This window comes from Trichomycterus rosablanca, chromosome 5 (assembly GCF_030014385.1).
Source record: "Trichomycterus rosablanca isolate fTriRos1 chromosome 5, fTriRos1.hap1, whole genome shotgun sequence".
In the NCBI taxonomy this organism is placed as follows: Eukaryota; Metazoa; Chordata; class Actinopteri; order Siluriformes; family Trichomycteridae; genus Trichomycterus; species Trichomycterus rosablanca.
Window position 1 is genome coordinate 4,595,008 of NC_085992.1, and position 21,713 is coordinate 4,616,720.

The 21,713-nt window shown below is 37.3% G+C and overlaps 1 protein-coding gene and 1 long non-coding RNA gene across 3 annotated transcripts in view; one reads left to right on the plus strand and one right to left on the minus strand.

Annotated features, from left to right (window-relative positions):
- The window catches only part of myoz1a (myozenin 1a), a 294,151-nt gene extending 279,456 nt beyond the window's left edge, over positions 1-14,695 (plus strand). Inside the window, exons 1-6 of one of the 2 annotated variants that reach the window (XM_062995546.1) lie at positions 2,963-3,097; positions 6,576-6,671; positions 10,225-10,412; positions 10,541-10,802; positions 12,146-12,326; positions 14,040-14,695. In XM_062995546.1, the coding sequence (XP_062851616.1) occupies positions 6,584-6,671; positions 10,225-10,412; positions 10,541-10,802; positions 12,146-12,326; positions 14,040-14,271 (951 nt within the window). In that variant the 5' untranslated portion in view covers positions 2,963-3,097; positions 6,576-6,583 and the 3' untranslated portion in view covers positions 14,272-14,695. Of the gene's footprint in view, positions 1-2,962; positions 3,098-6,574; positions 6,672-10,224; positions 10,413-10,540; positions 10,803-12,145; positions 12,327-14,039 lie in introns of those variants that run through there. The other variant, XM_062995548.1, reaches the window with a different exon arrangement.
- Positions 4,191-14,374, minus strand: LOC134314804 (uncharacterized). Its single transcript, XR_010012426.1, has 3 exons — positions 14,014-14,374; positions 4,522-4,602; positions 4,191-4,433 (listed from the first exon to the last, which is right to left on the minus strand). It is a non-coding gene; the product is annotated as an uncharacterized LOC134314804 (long non-coding RNA).
- Positions 14,696-21,713: the final 7,018 nt, after the last annotated feature.

The window sequence follows — 21,713 nt, forward strand, 5'->3', positions numbered from 1 at the left end:
GTTTGATTAGTATGGCGATTAAAAAAGTCTTGATTCCAATTGAGAGCGCTGATTTGAAATCAGATTTACCTTTAGCGCATGCGCCAGCTCTGGATTATTTTTTCTTTAATGGATTCATACAATTTAATTAATGAACGATGAAATTATTAGGCCGAAGCTGTTTCAGTGTGTCAGTATGGAGTTTGACTGCATGTTAAACTCTGCACATGCAGGTCTGTGTGTTTTTACAAAAGTAAACGGAAGGAAGCTGTAGCCTAGTGGTTCAGGTACTGGATTAGTGATCAGAAGGTTGCCAGTTCAAGCCCCACCACTGCCAGGGTGCCACTGCTGTACAATAATGTTGTCACAAAGAGCTTTAAAATACCGACTGCATCTTTATTATAGCACTTATAATTAACTGTCCATTACTGACTGTATAAAATCTACATTCCTGATGCTGAACTTGAGTTTCTTTCTTCTCCTTCTCGGTCAATCCAAACATGAATAAAACCACATAAACTCACTCTGCAGTAAACTAGAAACAAACTACTATTAAATATATTTCAAAAAGTTCTTCTGTTCATTTTTAATTAACGCTATTTCTTAAATGCGAGGTTCATCTGCGTTGAAGATCTAAAAGAGTGTGTAAAAAGTACATGAAGCATACAGTATCGTCACAGTAATAAATAATGTTTAAAAATCATTAAATGCAAACTTTTAATTGATCTACTTAATTTAATTGTTTTATAACTAACCATAATTACTGTAATAAATGTTTTTAAAATGTACTACTAAGTGACAGTATTTTATAGTGGGTGTGATGGTGCAGGAGCAGTAGGTACTAATGATCTTAAAGCCCAAGTTAATGTCTTACCTGCTTTTCAAGTTTTAAACTGTTTAATTATCCATTTAAAAACAGAAGCCAGTTTCCACAAACACTTAATTATAACACTAATAATGTGTTCCTGAAATCCAGACAGCACTGTAAACCTACATTATCTAAGCTAACTAGTCAGCTAGCTTTCATATGTATGCTTGCTAGCTTAGCTAATATTGCTAAAGTATAATATTGTGCAAATTAATCCACTATTTAAGCTATTTAAGGACCAAAAAGGGTGACTGCAGGTAACCTATTGTTCACAATTAAGTGATAAAATGTAGTTTTTGTACATCATTCGGCACAAAAGTCAAAATTTGTTTTACATATTATTTTGTTTTTATGGGTGCTACACTGTGTAATAAATGCGTTTAGAGTTTAGCTTGTATTCAAAATGGAGCTTTAAGTTTGTTTTCTTTAAATAAATAAATGTGCTAATCACAGTTAAACAAGTGTAAAATCTTAATCATATTATTCTATATGTTTTAGTTATGAGCTTATTATTAGGTATGTTAAATATCACTGATAAGTCCAATAAGTTTACTTTTCCTGTTTAAGCTTTTAGTACTAATTTAAATGGTTACACTCAGTGTTGTTTTTCTGAGTAGTTGATGATAAAGCAGTAAATGATAAGGTGTTCTTATCCAAGATGTGTTTGTGATGTGTAAAACCATGTTGAAAATCGTAGTGTGGGTGTTTTTATTTATTTGTGAGAAATTTTGAGTTGTTCCATAATTTAAGCCACATGTAAACTTCCATCAGAATCAAACATGGTCAATAAAGCCTGATTCTGACGGGACTGTATGTGTGTCCTAAATGTAGTGAATTTGGTGTCTGACATTTGCTTCTTTAGTTTTGACTAGAGCTACAAACTGAAGTTGGTAACAATTAATAGATCATGTCACATAAAATCTTGTTGGTGATGTAAACTATTATCTGTGTACTGAAATATATATGTTTATTGAAATATCTATGCTGTTTATCTCTGTTAGCTGTTTTTATACTGTGTCATACAGATTATGGCAGCTTCCTGAGAGGCTGGGTCACAGATACAATCTTATACATAAACCAAAAAAGTGCTTTTAGCAAATTAATCAGATTTTTTAAATAAATAGACTTGTTTACTACCTTATCCTTGTAGTTCCTGTAACTAAAGACCTAAACTCCGAATGTGTTTTGAATTATCAACAAAATTGTAAGTGAATTCTGAGTTAATTTAACTTTTAAAAAGCTGAAAATTCATTGGTGAATTAGCAGTGAAGGTACTGGACTGTTGATTGAATGGTTATAGGTTTAATCACCTCCACAGGTAATCAAATCAAAATCAAATCACTTTATTGTCATGTCACATTAACACAGGTGTGAAAGGTGAGTAAAAATCTTAGGTGCAGAGTCCCTCACAGTCGCAATACACATTAATTACAAAAATTGACACATTAACTTACATAAAACTTACATAAAACTTACATAAAACTAGCACCATTTGTTCAATATATATGTAGATAAAGGTGCTGGCAACATTTAGTACAAAAAAAGTTACATATATACATAAAATTAGCAAAAAACTACAAAAACTGGAGGGAGCTCGCAACACAGCAACCATACTCGGCACCATCTTGGTCACAGCTTTTTTATGCCAGGCTTGTGTTAAGCCTTGTCTCAATTATAGTCACTTTAGATAAAAGTATCTACCAAATGCATAAATAATAGAAAGATCAAATAAATCTGGTTTGCTATGTCACTAAACACAAACTAACATTGCCTATACTTAGTGTTTATTTACTTTACAGCTCAAAGGACCTTTATATCGATGCAATAGAATTAAAGGATAAAATACTTTTTTGACTATGAGCTCTGGTGGGTAAAAGGAAACGGGACAAATCTATCACTGAGCCAATATTTTCAGCAGTCTGTGTTCCGTCAGGCCATTTAATAACTACTTGCTCTTTCTTCACATTGCTATATTTAGCCTATGAAGCATCTGCAAGAAAGATATTAGTCTCTTGATATGACCATCAGCACTTGCAGACTTGACCCCCTCCTTTCCCTCTCCCTAATCCACTCCAAGTCCCTCCAACCCCTAAATGATCTGCCGTCCAAGTGCTGCTTGGATTTTGCACTCCTCCGGATCTTTGTCCAGCCATAGGTCAGCAGCAACCTGGAATCTGTAAGCGTTTGATTTAATCAGAATCTTTGCCTGGTCTTCTTGAGCCTGCTTCACTGGAGGAGTCTTAAACCAGGGTGAGTGGATCATCGTGTGTGGGCTCTGCCTTTGCTAAACAATCATATGTGCCAGTCAGTCAGTCAGACGGTCAGTCAGTTGCATCATGTTACCAATATTATCCAAAGTAAAAAGTTTATCTTTACCATCAAAAAACGCGTTAAGTAAAGTTTGCATTAGCAGTTTTAGGGACCTTTTCCGCTCGACTTTTTAAAGGTACGTGCAGGGATAAAGGGAATGTGCTGAGCTGCCCTCTACATGCCTGGCTGTTGATTTTATATGGAGTGTAAAGCCTGGAATACGCAGATGGGGAACTCGAGCTGGGTGGTGCACAAGTTTGGAGTGTAGTACAAGAACAAATACAGTGACCTCATGATCACACCAACAGCCCCCAAACATGCTTATTTAGATTAGAATTAGATATTTTTTCTAGTAATTTATTAATATGAATTTTTATATAAATGTGTAAGTGAGTGATGTCAACCGCGTAACGTCTCTGGCTCCACCACTCGCTGCTAAAAGGTCTTCAAAATGGCATTTAAAAATAGCTGGAGTAGATTAAGTTACAAGTCAATGCAATGTTTGCTATTAGCAGAGTCTTAAATAAGTGCCTGAGACACTTTATGTTACATTAATTCTAAATGTTAAATGATATAATAATGTGTGAGATAAGGTTCACAATCTGTAACTGTAAACCCTAGGCAACGTGAACCACTTTTATTACTAAACAAGACGCAGCAGCCCAGATCTTGTTTGTTGATGGTTCAGTTTTCCAAAGACTAGAAGTATTTCAATTGAGAATCCTTACTGGTATTTTAGATTAGTCCATTAATAGGCTTAATATAGGTGCCGTCAACTGGTGCAGTGGTTAACGTGTAAGCTTGAGAGAACTTCAGGGTGTAAATTTGTCGATAATAGACTTAAATTGAAGGTTAAAAAAACAGTAAATGAGTAAAGAAACAGCTGTAGATACATTCACACAGGTGTTTTTCATAATACAAAACCAGTTAACATTCTATAACATAACCAAAAATTGAGTAGGACCACTTAAGCTCAATTTTAACTCAATATTGCAAAAAGAAAATATTTCACTGACTTTAAAAGTGAGTTTATTATTTGGCCACATATGACTAGAGCCATAGTCAGAAAGCTCAGTCATCAAAATAACTCTGCTGAGATCTTGAGCTCTGAAGTCCAAATCTCAGCTCTGTTATCGGCCTGCTTGGTGTCTATACAGACATGATCGGCTATGGCTGATGGTAGCTGGGCTGAAGGGATTCCTCATTGCTGCTGCATTACTGTATAAACCATTCAGGTGAAAAGAAGCGGTTGGCTCTCCTCAGTCAGGGTAGAGGTCTGCAGTGGGAGGGAATGATATTTCTAGATTGGATATGACTAGATTGGAAGAAAAGGTAAAAAGATAAAATAATGTGACTATACAGACCTGTTTGCTATGTGGCTATGTCATGTAGTGGTGGCATTTTTCTTGCTTTGGGTCCACCTGTGTTCTTAGAGGATGGTCTCACTGCAAATCAATGCACAGTTAATCTGACTGATGACCTAATAAATATGATGCAACACTTCCATTCTGACTGGTGTGGTCTCTTCCAGAATTACAATCCCTTGGCTTTAAAGGCTTAATAAGTATGAAAATTATGTTAGTTATATGCAGCGGTCCTTATACCAGACCTCAACCAATTTAGAAGTCTATTGGAGACTAACACCAGTTGAGGAAGAATTTTGCTATTATTCTTGCTGTACAGTTTCAGAGACTTGTAGAACCTGTACCAAGGTGCACTGAACCTGTCCTGGTGGCTCATGGCTCTCAATGTGCCCCAGCACCATACTATGACAATGTATGACAATCTTATGTCCTTTAATTTGTCACTAAGCTGTACTTAATAGTGTATGATTGGTGATCATTGACTGTATTATTCTGCCTATCCTTATAATCACTTAGATAGAAACATCTAGAAATTGTATCTTTTCCAAAAAATGGATGTTGGGCATCGCATATTGTTCTTGTTTCAAATGGTAAATACAGCAAATCAGATCAAAGCAGCGGTAGGTTATAAATTTTTGTTACTCAGCTTTCAGCATTAAATCTGTGGAACATGAGGTCATATACACATGGCATGTGCCCAACACCCTGGGCTGAAATGTAGAGTAGCAACATCCTAACTAACTGCAACCAGATACAGAAGATCAACACTTTTGATTGACTGCTACTGAACCTTTGGGTGACCAGATTAATCTCATCTAATTTTGCCTTTTCTCAACATTAAGTTGTTTAAGGTGGGTGATGGACCAAGGATGCATTTTGCTCTCACTCTCATTCCATATTACACAGTTGCTTACATCACAATCAATCAATTACAAAGCCTTAATCATAGTTTATACTATGCTATAGGTTTTACTATAGGCAGTAGTGGCTTAGTAGTTAAAGACCTGGATTATTAATCAGAAGGTTACGCTGCCACTGGTGGACCCCCTTTAAAAAAATAGTATCCTGTTTGAAATGTTGTGTCTGCCATGTGCATGAATGTAAAGATCTTAGTATGAACGTATTTAACCCAGGTAACAGGTAAAGCTAGCTTCAATGCAATAAACATGGAATAATGTCCAGTACCAACATATATCCTAAACTTGCTTCGAGAGTTTTTATTCACATTATCCTGATGCTTCCCACTTTCCTGTCATATCTTTCCACTATAGCGCCACTTTGTAAATCCCAATTCATTCCGGGCCGGCTTGTGTTTTGGGTTTCAAAAGAGGTGAAACACATGATAATACAAATGGGTAGCATGAAAACCTAAATACTACATTGATCCATCACTGAAGTCATACTTTTTTCCCCACACTTTGCTGTTCTTGCATTCAGTCTCAAGAAATGAATGCATGATAAGCCCAACATTGATTCAAAAACAAAAACCACTTAGTCATTTTGGAGGAAAATACATGTTTAAACATTTCTATAAGTCGAGTTTTTAAGTCTACATTTGTACAGACCAAATCTCAGGTTACATGGAGAGGTTACAAGTTATTTGGTGAACATATAATAATAAGAATAAAATGCATGTAGTATGTTTATACAACTGTAAAGAACAAGGGGAGACACCATTTAAAAGGATTGATTAAGAGTACAAATGTTAAGGTTAGAGTTTGATCGTAGTATGAGCGTTATTTGTATGGCTGTTACTTTTCCTCTTTTGTTAAAGCATTTTCAGTGCTAAAATTATTATAGTTTTAAGATTTGTTTCATGCATTTTATTACATTTTGAATAATCTGTGGAGAAATAAAGCTCATGTTCAAGCTCATGTGTGCTTTGTTGACATTGTAAATTCTTTCCCATACTGTACATACATGTTCAGGACCTCATGCATTTTATTCAGGTTGATAGTTAGAACCCTTTCCCTATCTGGGCATCCAAAATTTATTCTGGTGCCCTGGGACGTATCACATTAATCGTACTATTTTTGTTTGCTCTGTTTCCACAGTTGGAATCATGCCTCTGTCTGGAACACCCGCCCCTCCTAACAAGAGGAAGAAAACTGCTAAAATCATCACTGACCTGTCTCATATCACTCAGGATGGTATGGCTCGTGCACAACAGGCTTTATCTCTGATCGTAATGCATATATGAATGTGATAAAAGCAAATCTGGAAAAGAATAGTGCTGTAACTCGTTAGTTTGCCAGTAGTTAGCCATCCACCCCGAATTGCATACAGATTGTGATAGAACAGTAACTAACCACACCACTCCAGATTTAACCAAGATTCAATAATCTAGGATTCAATAATCTACATTCTGATAAGAAAAATTCCTTTAATTTGTAACCATGTTAACTGCAAGCTGCCTTACTAGTATGTAGATAACCAGCCTGCTAATTGTGCCATGTCTCAAATCCTATCTTATTTACAGTGTTTAAAGTTAAGACACAATTACAAGTGCCTTAACTTCACAAATTGCAGCCGAAATGGTTGACATTGTGCTTTATTTAAAGTGTTTGTGTTTCTATGGATGAAAGATAAAAATGCCTACTGGATTTTTACACATTTGGCTACTGCTAAATCAATTCCAGAGACTCTGATACCTAAATCCTATCTTTTTATACCCATGACATATGCAAACTAACAGAATATTTGCACTTTGCTAGTCAGATTGTTGTTCTGGGTTGCAAGAGGGCGTGTTTCCAAAATACAGTCATGATTATTTATAGATCCTGGTAACTTAATAAGTTTAAAGATGTAGAGATGTTTAATGACCAATTATGCAGTTCCTTGGGCATTAATAATACATACTAAAAGACTGTAAATTTGATTTAAAATTATTAAATCTGTTCAGGAATGTTTGTGATTGCAAGATATGCATAAATTAAACCAGCTCTTTTTCCCATTTACCAGCTCATTTTCCCAGTAACTGTCCAACCTTTACACTAAAGCCATAATGATTTTACAGTGATTGTGAGCATGCAGCTAAACTATGGACTGATACCTATTTTTACACCACAAAGCATGAAATCTCACTTCATTTTACAGTGGTACCTTGTAACTCAACGTCCCCTAAACTCAAAATCTTTGAAACTCAACGCCCTTCATCGAGAAATTTGTACTCTTAAACACAACGTTTCCCTTAAACTCAACATGTTTAGTTTGTTTTAAAAAAATATATTTATTTTTTTAATTAACAATGAACAGCCGCTTTGTTCAGCGCTCGGCTTGAGCAGTGCGGTAATACATCATCAAAGTGTGCATATGAGAATAAACTGCAGTTGTGTGGAATAACCATCAGATCCAGTCTGAAAGCTCCACATGTATCTGTGTTTATCTGGATTTTCCTCACTGTTTCACTTTTAAACTTGTGTTACAGCTCGAGGTTCTGAGAAACTGTAAGAATCAACTTTTTATTTCAGTGTTATTATACAATATTTGTGTTATTTTCAGTGTATAAGTGTCAAAAGCAAACCCACTATTTTACTTAAGTCTAAAATATATGCAAGTCCACAGGACCATGGAACGCATTAACAGGTTTCCCAAACATTCTTATGGGAAAAAATACCTTGAAACTCAATGCCTTTTAAACTCAACGCCAGTCCCAGAACCAATTGACGTTGAGTTTCAAGGTACCACTGTTCTTGTTTCCATTTTTTTTGTTGGCTGCTCCTGTATTTAGGGATCAGCGCAGCAGATCTGGTCCACATACCAGGCACAGTTTTACACTGTATGCCCTTTCTGACACAACCATATTTTTATCTCTACAATATTTTTATCTACAAGTGTGCCAACATCCCTATCCCCCCGGACATTAGCCGATCCTGTGCAGATGCCCGACCAGCCGATAGCCTGAGATTCAAACCCGGTTCCCTGGATCTCAGCAGTTGTGGGCTAGTGTATTTTACTGGTTAGCTTTCCTAAATAATCCATTATTATTTAGAAATAATTAATTGAATTAAAATAGTTTAATCCCCCGTCTTGGTTCTTTGGTGTATGCTTAATAAAAATCATGTCTTTACCAAAATGTAAACAAGTCCTCACTAAACACATTAATATTAACACTCCCATTTCGCTTAATTTTCACTTAAAAAGATGCAAATAATACTTAAACTGTAAATGTGAACGTTTAGTTTGCAACTATTACGAAAAAGGCTGCGATTTCTTTGTGGAATGGATTCATCTCAATGTAATTTTATGTAGAAGAAAGTACATTAAGCCGTGCAGTGTTTCTTCTTTATTTGTTAAATGCTTTATTGTATGAAAGATGATCAGTAAAGGCACATTGTTGGTTTGAATATACAGCATGTGTTCCTGAGCACCTGTAAGGCCGCTCTTTCATGTGGCGTCTCTTTGAAATCTCTTAATGCAGGTCATGTTTGTTTAGCTCACCTCATCTGTGAAATACACTCGCTGAGAGACGATATGCTGAATGAAGAGAGATTATCAGTCAAGCACAAAGCACAGGCCGTATATAACCAGAGGCTGCACACTGTCTCTGCGACCGCACAGGCGGGTCAAATAAGGGGGGACAAAAAAAGATGTATTCATGACACAATAACGTTTTTGTACGAGACACCAGTGGGATTTCAGGGCTTGTCACTGAGGTTCGGCATGGTTGTTCTGTATCTGTACTAATGAGGAGAAGATTTCACACAGACAAACGTTTAGCCCACTGATTTCACAGCAGAATTGCCAGCTGTCTTTTCAATTACCACACAAGTGCCTCTCGTTTTCACATGGGACTCCAGGAGAGCACTTCAAACAAGCTCCACAAGGAACTAATCAACATGGTTTTCTTTCCCGAAGTTTATCATTATGCTGCTATTAATCATTCACTGTGTGTTGTACCACCGTTTTATCCTGGTCAGGCTTGCAGTGGGTCTGATTCATTGGGTGAAAGGCAGGAAACACTCCAGATAGGTTGCCAGTCCTTAACAGGCCAGAATAAACAGCTTCTTAAGAAATAAACTGATATTTGTTCCTGACATTTCATCTTGATTGCAGTTTTATTGACAGTTTATCTTGACATTTATAAGGTGCCTAATGGGCTGCATGGGGGCACAGCTGGTAGTGATGGTACAGCACAACTCTAGGGTTTTCTGGACTTTAACTCGTGCCTGTGGTTGTGGTCTGTTCAGATTTCCTTCAGGTACTCGGCTTTCTTACTGCCTCCAAAAATATTCAGTAGTTAAATTGCCTAATTGGGGCGGCACGGTGGCTCAGTGGGTAGCACTGTCGCCTCACAGCAAGAAGGTCCTGGGTTCGATCCCCAGGTGGGGCGGTCCGGGTCCTTTCTGTGTGGAGTTTGCATGTTCTCCCCGTGTCTGCATGGGTTTCCTCCGGGTGCTCTGGTTTCCTCCCACAGTCCAAAAACATGAAGTCAAGTTAACTGGAGACACTGAATTGCCCTATAGGTGAATGGGTGTGTGTGTGTGTGTGTGTGTGTGTGTGTGTGCCTGCCCTGCGATGGACTGGCGCCCTGTCCAGGGTATTACGTATTACTGTGTGCCTTGAGCCCATTGAAAAGCTGGGATAGGCTCCAGCACCCCCCCCCCCCCCCCCCCCCCATATTTAACCTATCAGTCTTTTCATCAAGCTAAGAGTCATTACACTGCACTGTTCCATCATACTTATCTCCCTATACTCCCACAGAGTACGAGTCAGAGCCAGAGGCCTCCGAGTTTGACTTAGGAACAAAGATTAGTACACCCAAGGATATCATGCTGGAAGAACTGTCCCTTATGAAGAACAAGGGCTCCAAGATGTTCAAAATGAGGCAGCTCCGTGTGGAGAAGTTTATCTGGGAGAACAATCCAGATGTCTTTACTAGTGATTCCATGGTGAGAAAGAAGTCAAGTGCTTTATAGAGATTGTACCAAATCAATTTCCTTTTGCTTCATCTACACACAGACGTGCATGCCTTCTTAATATGATGTGGTCTTAGTATGATTGTGGTCTCTGCTTCTAGGATAACCTCCAAAAGTTCATCCCAAGCATCGGGGGCCAGATGATGGATGTTGGTGGACGCCTGGTTAGAGGACAGATGGTTGGTGGATACATGGTTGGTCATGCTGGTAAAGGAGGGCAGGGACCTGTACCCCCTCCCAAACCAGGAAGCCTAGGCGCCGGGGCAGGAATTGGTGGAACTGCAGGTGGATCTGCTAGTGGAGGGGCTGGAGAAGCCGGAGGGGCAAAAGGGAGTGCTGGCCTGTCAGTAAATGTCTCACAGAGTAAGTACTAGAGAACAATGCATATTGTGGCTTCCTTTCCCTGGTCAGTTCATCATCCCCCGCTTCCTTTTTTAGCTAATTCTTAACTCATACACCTTTTTGTTTTTCTCCGCTACTCATTCCAGTTCCTCAACAGACAGTAAGGGTTGCTGTTGCAATAATGAGGAGGTGAATTGCCATCATCCATCAGACACAGATGCAAATTTTGTCCTTTGAGCACTCAGTCAGGTGGTTGGTCTGGCACCTTAAACTGCTGCGACACCCGAGCGCTTCTCTGTTCCTTCCATCGAGTGCAAATGAGTGTTAAGATTTTAACTAGCTAGTTCGATACCAATCTATTCTCATACTAGACTCTTCATTCCACACGCTCATCTGCCCATCTTTAGAAACATAAAAGGTTTAGTAGTATTACAACAAAGAAAAGCCTTTTTGAGGGCCAACGAGGACTTTTAAGGGGTGGATAAACTTTATATCTTTTATATTTTTCTTTTTTTTAATGCATTTTCCTCCCAAATTGGCGCACTCAATTTTGTCTTCCGCTGCTACCAGAGCTACCAGATTGCATCCAAGGAGAGCACGTTGCTGTACACGCCTCTTCCGACACGTGTACAGCCCTCCTCTTCTCGCCCCTGCTTTCTGCACGGGCGTCTCTTCCGCCAATCAGGGTCCTTACACAGCGTATGAAGACCCACCCACCCACACATATGTGATACAGATACGTGGCCAATTAGTATCTGCTGCAGGCACTGCCAATTAAGCCCGCTAGTTGGCGCCCAGCCGACCGGAGGCAATACCAAGTTTTGAACCGAGGAGTTCAGAAACTCGACACTGGTGTGCTAGCAGAATATCCTACTGCGCCACCTGGGCGCCTTTTTATATTATTCTTAAAGTAAAAATGATTCTGATTTAAACTTGCTGAGGAACCCTTAAGGAAGCCTTATTTTAACAATACATGTTACAGACGGCAGCTTACACAACTACTTATGATTTTTAATTGTTTTCAATCTACTTATGTCTAAGGCTTCTTTTTCATCAATTTATTTATTTTATTTATATGCTTGATCCTGGTTTAAAGACAATGCAGCCACAGCCCCAGACATGGTCAATCATGATAGCACCACTGGTGATTTAAACCATGGAATCTGATTTACCCCCGCATTACCTGAGGACTATTATTACTACTATTATGTGTCTATTATTGAAAAGCTCTCTGTTTTTCTGCTGACTATGCTTAATATTAACTTTTATTGTGCTCCCCACTCATCTCCAGCATGAAAATAAATCTGGCTATACAGAATTCTTTTGACTTCTTTTGTTTGTAATCTGGTTGAATATCTTGACAGGTGAAGAAAGTGGTAAGGCTGGGTCGAGAAATAAAGCGGATACGAAGGTATATGTAAAGACGTATGTATCACCCTGGGAACGAGCGATGAAAGGCAATGCAGATCTTGTAGCCACCATGAAGGCATTCATGCCAGGACCCTGTGCCCATGGTGACCTGCCCAAATACAAGAGCTTCAACAGGTGCAACATATTGCATAACTAAACGGCATGTTACTTGCTCTATGCTATATCAACATTTGCTTTCTAACATTTACTTTATACATTTGTTATCTACTTGATATAGATATTAGTCATATGACATACTGTCTTAACACCTAAAGTTAGGCCTTTATATGCTACATACGTAAACACTAAACAGCCGAGGTATATGGGTCCTAATAAGTCCTAATTTTTGAGTCCTGATATTGATAAAAATATGGAAATTTGGATGCCTAACAAGCTTATATTCAAATGTCCACATACTATTGGCTATATTACACATCTACATGTTAAAGAACTTCTTACAGCTTAATTAGATTTTTAATTATGGCATTTATCCACACTTTTATCCAAAACGACTTACATTTGTGCCAGTATACGATCCAAGCAACTAAAGATCAAGGACAATGTGACGTGGTGGGTCTTAAATCCACAGCCTTTTGATTATTAGGCCAGTATCTTAACCAATGAGCTCCTATTACACTTGATGATACTGCAATCAAATCATGTCAGTACTAGAATCTTTTGAGAGTGTTATGTGAGCATACACAGACATTGTAGCCATTTAAAAGAACCCTTTGGATATGACTAAACCTTTATTAATTACTTATAAAATGTTGTGTGAACTTTATTCAAGTAAGAATATTTGAAAAAAGAATTTTTCCCAAACACATTTTTCCCCACTAACAAACAAACAATAAACAATACTTTAGGTATTTTTGAACACATTCATCGTTTACATTTTTCTGGAGAAAGTGACTATTTATTTTTGTTAACCAAAATACGTTTCCTAGGAGAGGAGATTGGAAAGATCTGTTCATGTGAACCATGACCAAAACATATTTTTGATGACATTAAAAGAAGAATTGTAATGATTGTATAGCAGGAAACACTACTACGTGGGTACTTCAGTAATAAAACCTATTGTCTACAAATAAGTCCATACAGCTGCTGTATCCTACAAAGATCACAGCAGGAACACAGTATACAATATGGGTATAATTCATGGGTAATGGTAATAGACCTGCAGACCTCTCCAGACCTTGCTCAAGTCCACAATACAAATAACACTGAACAAAATGATTTATGGAAGGACACCATAACAAAAACCACTTTTTTTAAAAATAAGACATCGCTAAACATCTTAAGGTTACTACAGACCCCAAAATTTGATTGACTATCTTGGGTCATGGATACATTTTTCCCACTGAAATAAATCTGAACCAATGACCACAGGTAAGTAAGATGAGCAGGTAAATCTAATGTAACTATAAATGCCTATTTTGCTGACAGCAACCAGTCTTGGAGTTTCTAAAATTTCTGCAACTTCTCTTTTCGTAATGTACACAAACATTATAGATTTTTTTTATCGCTTCATCTTTTTTGCCAAATCAATAATCTACATTATTGTATTTATACTTTTGACATACCTACAATAAATGAATTCAACTTTGTGAATGTATTTGGGACAGTAACGTATGTACTGTAATCATTCAGTCAGAAAAAGAACAGTTAATTATTGATATCCTACGATGGTAAATAAGCCATTAGTATGTCAACAAAAAGACAATGGTACATGGGTTTGTGTATTACTTTCTTAAGAATTAAGTTTTGTTATTACTTGATGATGCAAAAATCCCATTAATTTCAATGCTTTTACAAGTCTTACCTGCAACTGTATTTTTCCTCTAATAGGATTGCCATGCCCTTTGGTGGCTTTGAGAAAGCTTCTCAGCTAATGACCTTCCAGCTGCCAGACATTGAGGTGGTGGACAATCCTGAGCCTGCAGTGGTGTACCAGCATGATATAAATTCACGGCCCTCCTTCAACCGCACTCCCATTGGCTGGGTGGGTAGCGGAGAGACAAGCAACATCCACATGGAGATGGAGACCGTGCCTTTCGATGGGGAGACTGATGACCTGTAAAGAGTGAACAGCACCGTCCTTCAACAGATTATTATATATTCGCATCGCCAACTTATTCCATTTATCTTCCTCTCTTACTCTCTCGTCATCTTACTCGAACTAAATTACATGGGTCACTTTGAAAATTGGATTTTGTTACGTTAATGGATTACTGAGTGTAAAAAAAAGTTATAACGGCTTGCGCTACACACACTTGACATTAAATGTATTTTTCTGCAAAAACAATCAGCAAATGATCATGATTTAATAGATGAGGTTTATGCATGGTATTGTAAGAAGATTCTAAAATTGTAATATGTAAAATACATTTGGCTTATTATGATATACAAGCATGCAAATACGTTAGCCTACATTTTTGGCATGTTGATAAAATAAGTAAAATGATTTAAATGAAACCTCTACTTAATAAACATTTTATAAATGATATTTGTTGTTTTGTTCTGTTCTGATACTTAATTCCTGCATACCACAGACTGTGTCCTATTAGATTTCGTCCTAGAACTTAATGTGCAAAAATAAGCCAGTAGGTGTGATAAATTGCTCCTATAGGTGTGGGTAAGAGGTGGACTTGGTAAGTGTGGTGCCCTGTGTTAGACTGTTGCCCTGGTCTGGGCACAATGGGCTTTCACTGGACAGGAAGAATGGCATCTTTAGCAAACAAAGTGAGACGAAAATTTCTTGTGTGTCTGTAAGCTCATATGTATGGAAGTAAGCACTTAGTGCTCTTCTCCATGAGCATTGATCTGCAGTTTGAAAAGAGATGGTGGTGGGCTTTGTGTGCCCAGTCTCTCATCATTTCTTACTGTAAAATAAATACTATAAATCACTACAAACTTCTTTTGCATCAGACAGAACCATAAAGATCACTACAAGTGTGAGGCTTCTGAAAAACTTCTCACAGACTGTAGAGATCACACAGCTGTAAGTTAAATTATTATAAAAAAGAGTTTTCCCACCTCATCAAACATCAAACACAGCCCAGTAAAAAGAGTGACGTTTGGCATGTCCTCTTAGTTTTCTCACACCTCAGAAAAACACAATGATGGATAAACTGGCTGCTTTTTAGTTTTGCACCACTATTTGTAGAAACCTCATCCACACTTTTTCCTGGCATACACGTAAATGTGCACTGAAAATGTAAAAATGTGTTACCTTTTGCAGTAATGTAATATGACATTGTGTATGTCATATAAGTAACTAGTCAAAACATGCAGCTATGAGCTATCAATACCCTGTCTACTGCGTGGCTGACTGCAAAAAAAGTGAAAATGTTAACTCAAGCTTTTGGGCCAAAGCTGGAGCATTATGGGAAATGTTGTGTCTGTGATTAATTCTAGTGGTGTGTCCTGTAGTTCTTCTCTGCAATCCAGAATAAAATGAGAAGTTTAATGGCCTTCTTATTGACTTTCAGTGCCATTAATATCAACCGAATGTTAAATATATAACCAGCTTAATGGCCCAACTGCACATGGGTGTGAGTGACAGTCAGTTGTTGAACGTGTGATACCTTGCAATTAATTGACATCCTGTTTAGTGTACATTAACGTGTACTGTGACGCAGTACACACCGTGACCCTGACCAGGATGAAACCTTTAGTGGAAGAATGAGAAAAGGGCTTAAAGATTGATCATTTATTCTTTGATTGTGTCTATACCTTTCCCTTTGGGGTGGATGTTTTCTGGGATTGATGAAACCATTTAAAAGTCCAATTAAACCAATTAAAAGCCAATATACTGTATTTTGTATATATTTGATAACCCTCTCTTTCAGCCAATTAAATCTTATATAATTAACCTAATTATATTACTAGATAAATATTATATTTATAAAACCAAAAATGCTAAAATAATTGCCATTTTTTATTTCTTTTATAAATTTAGATTTGAATACATATTTGCAAAAAGTAAATTCCTTGAGCCCCTTTTTGAACAAGAAATGGGTTTGCATGGGTTTCCTCCAGGTACTCCAGTATCCTCCCACAGTCCAAAAACATGCGGCCAGGCTAACTGTAGCCGCTAGGATGCATAAACCAGTGCATTGTAGTGCCGGTCCCAAGCCCAGATAAATAGGGAGGGTTGTGTCAGGAAGGGCATCCGGCGTAAAAACTGTGCCAAATCAATAATGCGGATAATGATCCGCCAGCGACCCCTAACGGGAGCAGCCGAGGAAATTGATTGATTGTCATTGCACAGTATACAACGAAATTGAGTAGCAATCCAACGGCGCTTACACATACAATAGGTAAACATAGGAACAAGAAGTATATACATATACACAATACACACACGTGTACGTGTGCCTAAAAATCTTAAATATAAAGAATATAGACTAAAACTATAATTATAAAAAAGACAATAGACAACGGATTTCGAAGGAGGTTTTTATTATTATTTTTGTATTTTATTGTCTCTTTTATTTTATATGTCATGCTATTGGAATAAGATTCCTTAAATGATTTGTAATTCCTCTGGTTTAGTTTTTTTCTTTGATATTTTTATTTTTATTGTTGTTGAACATACAGTAGACCCTTGAGTTACAAACGGTTTACCATACGAACATTTCGGGTTTTTCAACTTAACGTATTAACAAATTTCGGATTATGAACCAAAATTCGCGAAACACGTGACATCACGAACAAGTTGACTCCGAGCAGCTCTCTCTCGGACATTCGGACAGCGGACGGTGTTTTTTCTTGGTGTTGTCTTTATATTTTGTAAAATTCAATATTAAAATGGCCCCAAATAAGGTGCAGAGAAAGCGTAGTGCTGAGAAAATGAACAAATCTATTACATTTGTTGTTGTATAATTACTCCTGCCAGTATCTGTCACTGTGTATCAGACAGAGGGGACAGTGAGTGAGAGAGAAGAAGGAAGTCGACTCAGTAAAGTATTCTTTCTTTTGTGCAATTACACCTACAAAATACAACACTACTGAAATAAAGAAGGAAATAACAGAGAAAAATGAGAGTTGTTGTTTCTGGTAGATACATTTTATATAAAAAGAAGGAAATGTATTATGGTGTATGATACAGCACACGTACTGTACTGAAATGTGATGCGTGTTTATGTACAGTACTACTGTGTATTGTTGTTTATTATTGTTTATTACAGGGATGTCTATTCTATAATTTAAGATTTAAGGGAAAATACACTTGTATTTATAACACAAAAGACCATTTAAGACATTAGAAAGGTTAGGTAAGGGGGTGGTTTGGTTTGGGAGGTCTGGCACGGATTAATTCTATTTAAATTATTTTTTATGGGGGTCAAGGGTCCACTGTATACTGGTTATTGTTGTATTCATGGTAATATGCTCATATATATTAAGTGTGCTGTGATGTTTACTCTAAACTGTTTCTTTAAATAAATAAATAAATAAATATATAAAGGGGCTTAAATTACACCTCATGGAGCTCGCTCCTTGTGTCGCACTGGCAAAATGTGAGTATCGCGAGATTTGGATATCTTCACCGCCACTAACGGGTACCTGAGTGAGTATCGCGAGATTTGGTTACCTTGGCTGCAGCGAGCACATAGTGACGCCGGAGGATGTGTAGAATCAGCGGCTAGTCAAACACTACAGAGAGAGCAAGGACGAGAAACCGGCTCACAACAGGCGAGTAAACTTCTTCTTTTATGAATTAGGATTTATTAGTGCGTTCCTGAATGACACGAGGTGCTTTGTTTTGTTTTTCTGTGCTGAAGTTGAGACACACATGTGCTGCGCGCCCTCACGGCTTACCTTTAAACCCGTACTCACACACTAGCGTACTGCGTAGTATGTGTAGAAACTACGGCGCTGCATGTTGCCATAGTTACCACACTATTCTAACATACTACGCAGTACAGGTGTTGTACAGTTGGGACTTTAGCTGCTGGAAGATGCTTGGTTTAGTTAGTAAACGCGCCGTTATGTCGCAGCATCGTTTGTATTGCACGGCTTGCAGGACTGCGTGGATATAATGTCATGTGCGTGTAGCGGACTGTGAGAAAAACACGCAAACGCAGATGCTAAAAGCTGCTCACGGTGCCGCACTCCTCAGCTAACAGCTAACATCTAACATCTAACATCACTGCGCGTGAAGCTACAGCCAGATCATTTTTTGATGCTATCAGCTGTTATTATGCTTCCTCTCTTCATTATTTACAGGGGTGTGAGATGAGCCAGCATCAGCAACTACATCCACAAGGTTCTGCCCCCTTTATTCACTGTTGCAGAGTTCTAGTGTGATGTTATAGGGTTATATGCACTGTTACAGAATTCTATCTATTGCCTTGTTACAGAGTTCTATCTAGTATCTTGTTATATGGTTATACTGTAGTATCTTGTTATAGGGTTCTATGCACAGTTACAGAGTTCTAGTGTGATGTTATAGGGTTATATGCACTGTTACAGAGTTCTATCTATTGCCTTGTTACAGAGTTCTATCTAGTATCTTGTTATATGGTTATACTGTAGTATCTTGTTATAGGGTTCTATGCACAGTTACAGAGTTCTAGTGTGATGTTATAGGGTTATATGCACTGTTACAGAGTTCTATCTATTGCCTTGTTACAGAGTTCTATCTAGTATCTTGTTATATGGTTATACTGTAGTATCTTGTTATAGGGTTCTATGCACAGTAACAGAGTTCTAGTGTGATGTTATAGGGTTATATGCACTGTTACAGAGTTCTATCTAGTATCTTGTTATATGGTTATAGTATCTTGTTATAGGGTTCTATGCACAGTTACAGAGTTCTAGTGTGATGTTATAGGGTTATATGCACTGTTACAGAGTTCTATCTATTGCCTTGTTACAGAGTTCTATCTAGTATCTTGTTATATGGTTATAGTATCTTGTTATAGGGTTCTATGCACTGTTACAGAGTTCTATTTAGTGTCTTGTTATAGGGTTCTAGTATATTGTTATAGGGTTCTATGCACTGTTACACAGTTCTAGTGTGATGTTATATGGTTATATGCACAGTTACAGAGTTCTAGTGTGATGTTATAGGGTTATATGCACAGTTACAGAGTTCTATCTACTGTAGTATCTTGTTATAGGGTTCTATGCACAGTTACAGAGTTCCATCTAGTATCTTGTTATAGGGTTCTAGTATCTGGTTATAGGGTTATATGCACAGTTACAGAGTTCTAGTGTGATGTTATAGGGTTATATGCACAGTTACAGAGTTCTATCTAGTATCTTGTTATAGGGTTCTAGTATCTTGTTATAGGGTTCTATGCACTGTTACAGAGTTCCATCTAGTATCTTGTTATAGGGTTTTATGCACTGTTACAGAGTTCCATCTACTGTAGTATCTTGTTATAGGGTTCTATGCACAGTTACAGAGTTCCATCTACTATCTTGTTATAGGGTTCTATGCACTGTTACAGAGTTCCATCTACTGTAGTATCTTATTATAGGGTTCTATGCACTGTTACAGAGTTTTATCTAGTATCTTGTTATAGGGTTCTATGCACTGTTACAGAGTTTTATCTAGTATCTTGTTATAGGGTTCTATGCACTGTTACATAGTTCTAGTGTCTTGTTATAAGGTTCTATGCACAGTTACATAGTTCTAGTGTCTTGTTATATGGTTCTATGCACTGTTACAGAGTTCTATCTAGTATCTTGTTATAGGGTTCTATGCACTGTTACAGAGTTCTAGTGTCTTGGTATAGGGTTCTATGCACTGTTACAGAGTTCTAGTGTCTTGTTATAGGGTTCTATGCACTGTTACAGAGTTCTATCTAGTATCTTGTTATAGGGTTCTATGCACCGTTACAGAGTTCTATCTAGTGTCTTGTTATGGGGTACTATGCACTGTTACAGAGTTCTATCTAGTGTCTTGTTATAGGGTTCTATGCACTGTTACAGAGTTCTATCTATTAGTCTTTTAGTTTTCCATGCTCTTAATTCTTTTTATAGAGTAGTGTACATTCTAAATTGTAGGGTATATTTTACTATATTTTCTTTTAGTTTTCATGTTTTAATTGCTTATCTCTCTTGTTTGAATTTCGTATTTCCCAAATTGTAGGGTATATTTTACAATATTTTCTTTAAATTTTTCATGTTCTTAATTTTTTATCTCTCTTGTTTGAATTTCATGTTGTCTTAATTGTAACTAAATGTTTGCAAGAAGTCTTTCTGAGGTTCTGGATCTCAGGAATGTTGTAATGCTTTTAATTTATTTTTTTCTTTATGTAAAGCACTTTGAATTGCCACTGTGTATGAAAGGTGCTATACAAATAAACTTGCCTTGCCTTGCCTATCTAGTGTCTTGTTATATGGTTCTATGCAGTGTTACAGAGTTCTATCTAGTATCTTGTTATAGGGTTCTTTGCACTGTTATACAGTTTTAGTATCTTGTTATAAGGTTCTATGCACTGTTACAGAGTTCTAGTATCTTGTTATAGGGTTCTATGCACTGTTACATAGTTTTTGTGTCTTTTTATAGGGTTCTATGCACTGTAACAGAGTTATATCTAGTATCTTGTTATAGGGTTCTATGCACTGTTACAGAGTTCTGTCTAGTGTCTTGTTATGGGTTCTATGCACAGTTACAGAGTTCCATCTAGTATCTTGTTATGGTTTCTATGCACTGTTACAGCGTTCTAGTATCTTGTTATAAGGTTCTATGCACTGTTACAGAGTTCTAGTATCTTGTTATAGGGTTCTATGCACTGTTACAGAGTTCTAGTGTCTTGTTATGAGGTTCTATGCACTGTTACAGAGTTCTATCTAGTGTCTTGTTACAGAGTTCTATCTACAGTAGTATCTTGTTGTAGGGTTCTATGCACTGTTACAGAGTTCTAGTGTCTTGTTATAGGGTTCTATGCACTGTTACAGAGTTTTATCTAGTGTCTTGTTATATGGTCCTAGTGTCTTGTTATAGGGTTTTATGCACAGTTACAGAGTTCCATCTAGTATCTTGTTATAGGGTTCTATGCACTGTTACAGAGTTCTATCTAGTGTATTGTTATAGGGTTCTATGCACTGTTACAGAGTTCTATCTAGTGTCTTGTTATAGGGTTCTATGCACTGTCACAGAGTTCTAGTATCTTGTTATAGGGTTCTGTGCACTGTTACAGAGTTCTATCTATTATCTTTTTATAGGGTTCTATGCACTGTCACAGAGTTCTAGTATCTTGTTATAGGGTTCTAGTATCTTGTTATAGGGTTCTGTGCACTGTTACATAGTTCTATCTATTATCTTGTTATAGGGACCTATGCACTGTTACAGAGTTCTATCTATTATCATGTTATAGGGATCTATGCACTGTTACAGAGTTCTATCTAGTATTTTGTTATAGGGTTCTATGCACTGTTACAGAGTTCTATCTATTATCTTGTTATAGGGATCTATGCACTGTTACAGAGTTCTATCTAGTATTTTGTTATAGGGTTCTATGCACTGTTACAGAGTTCTATCTAGTATTTTGTTATAGGGTTCTA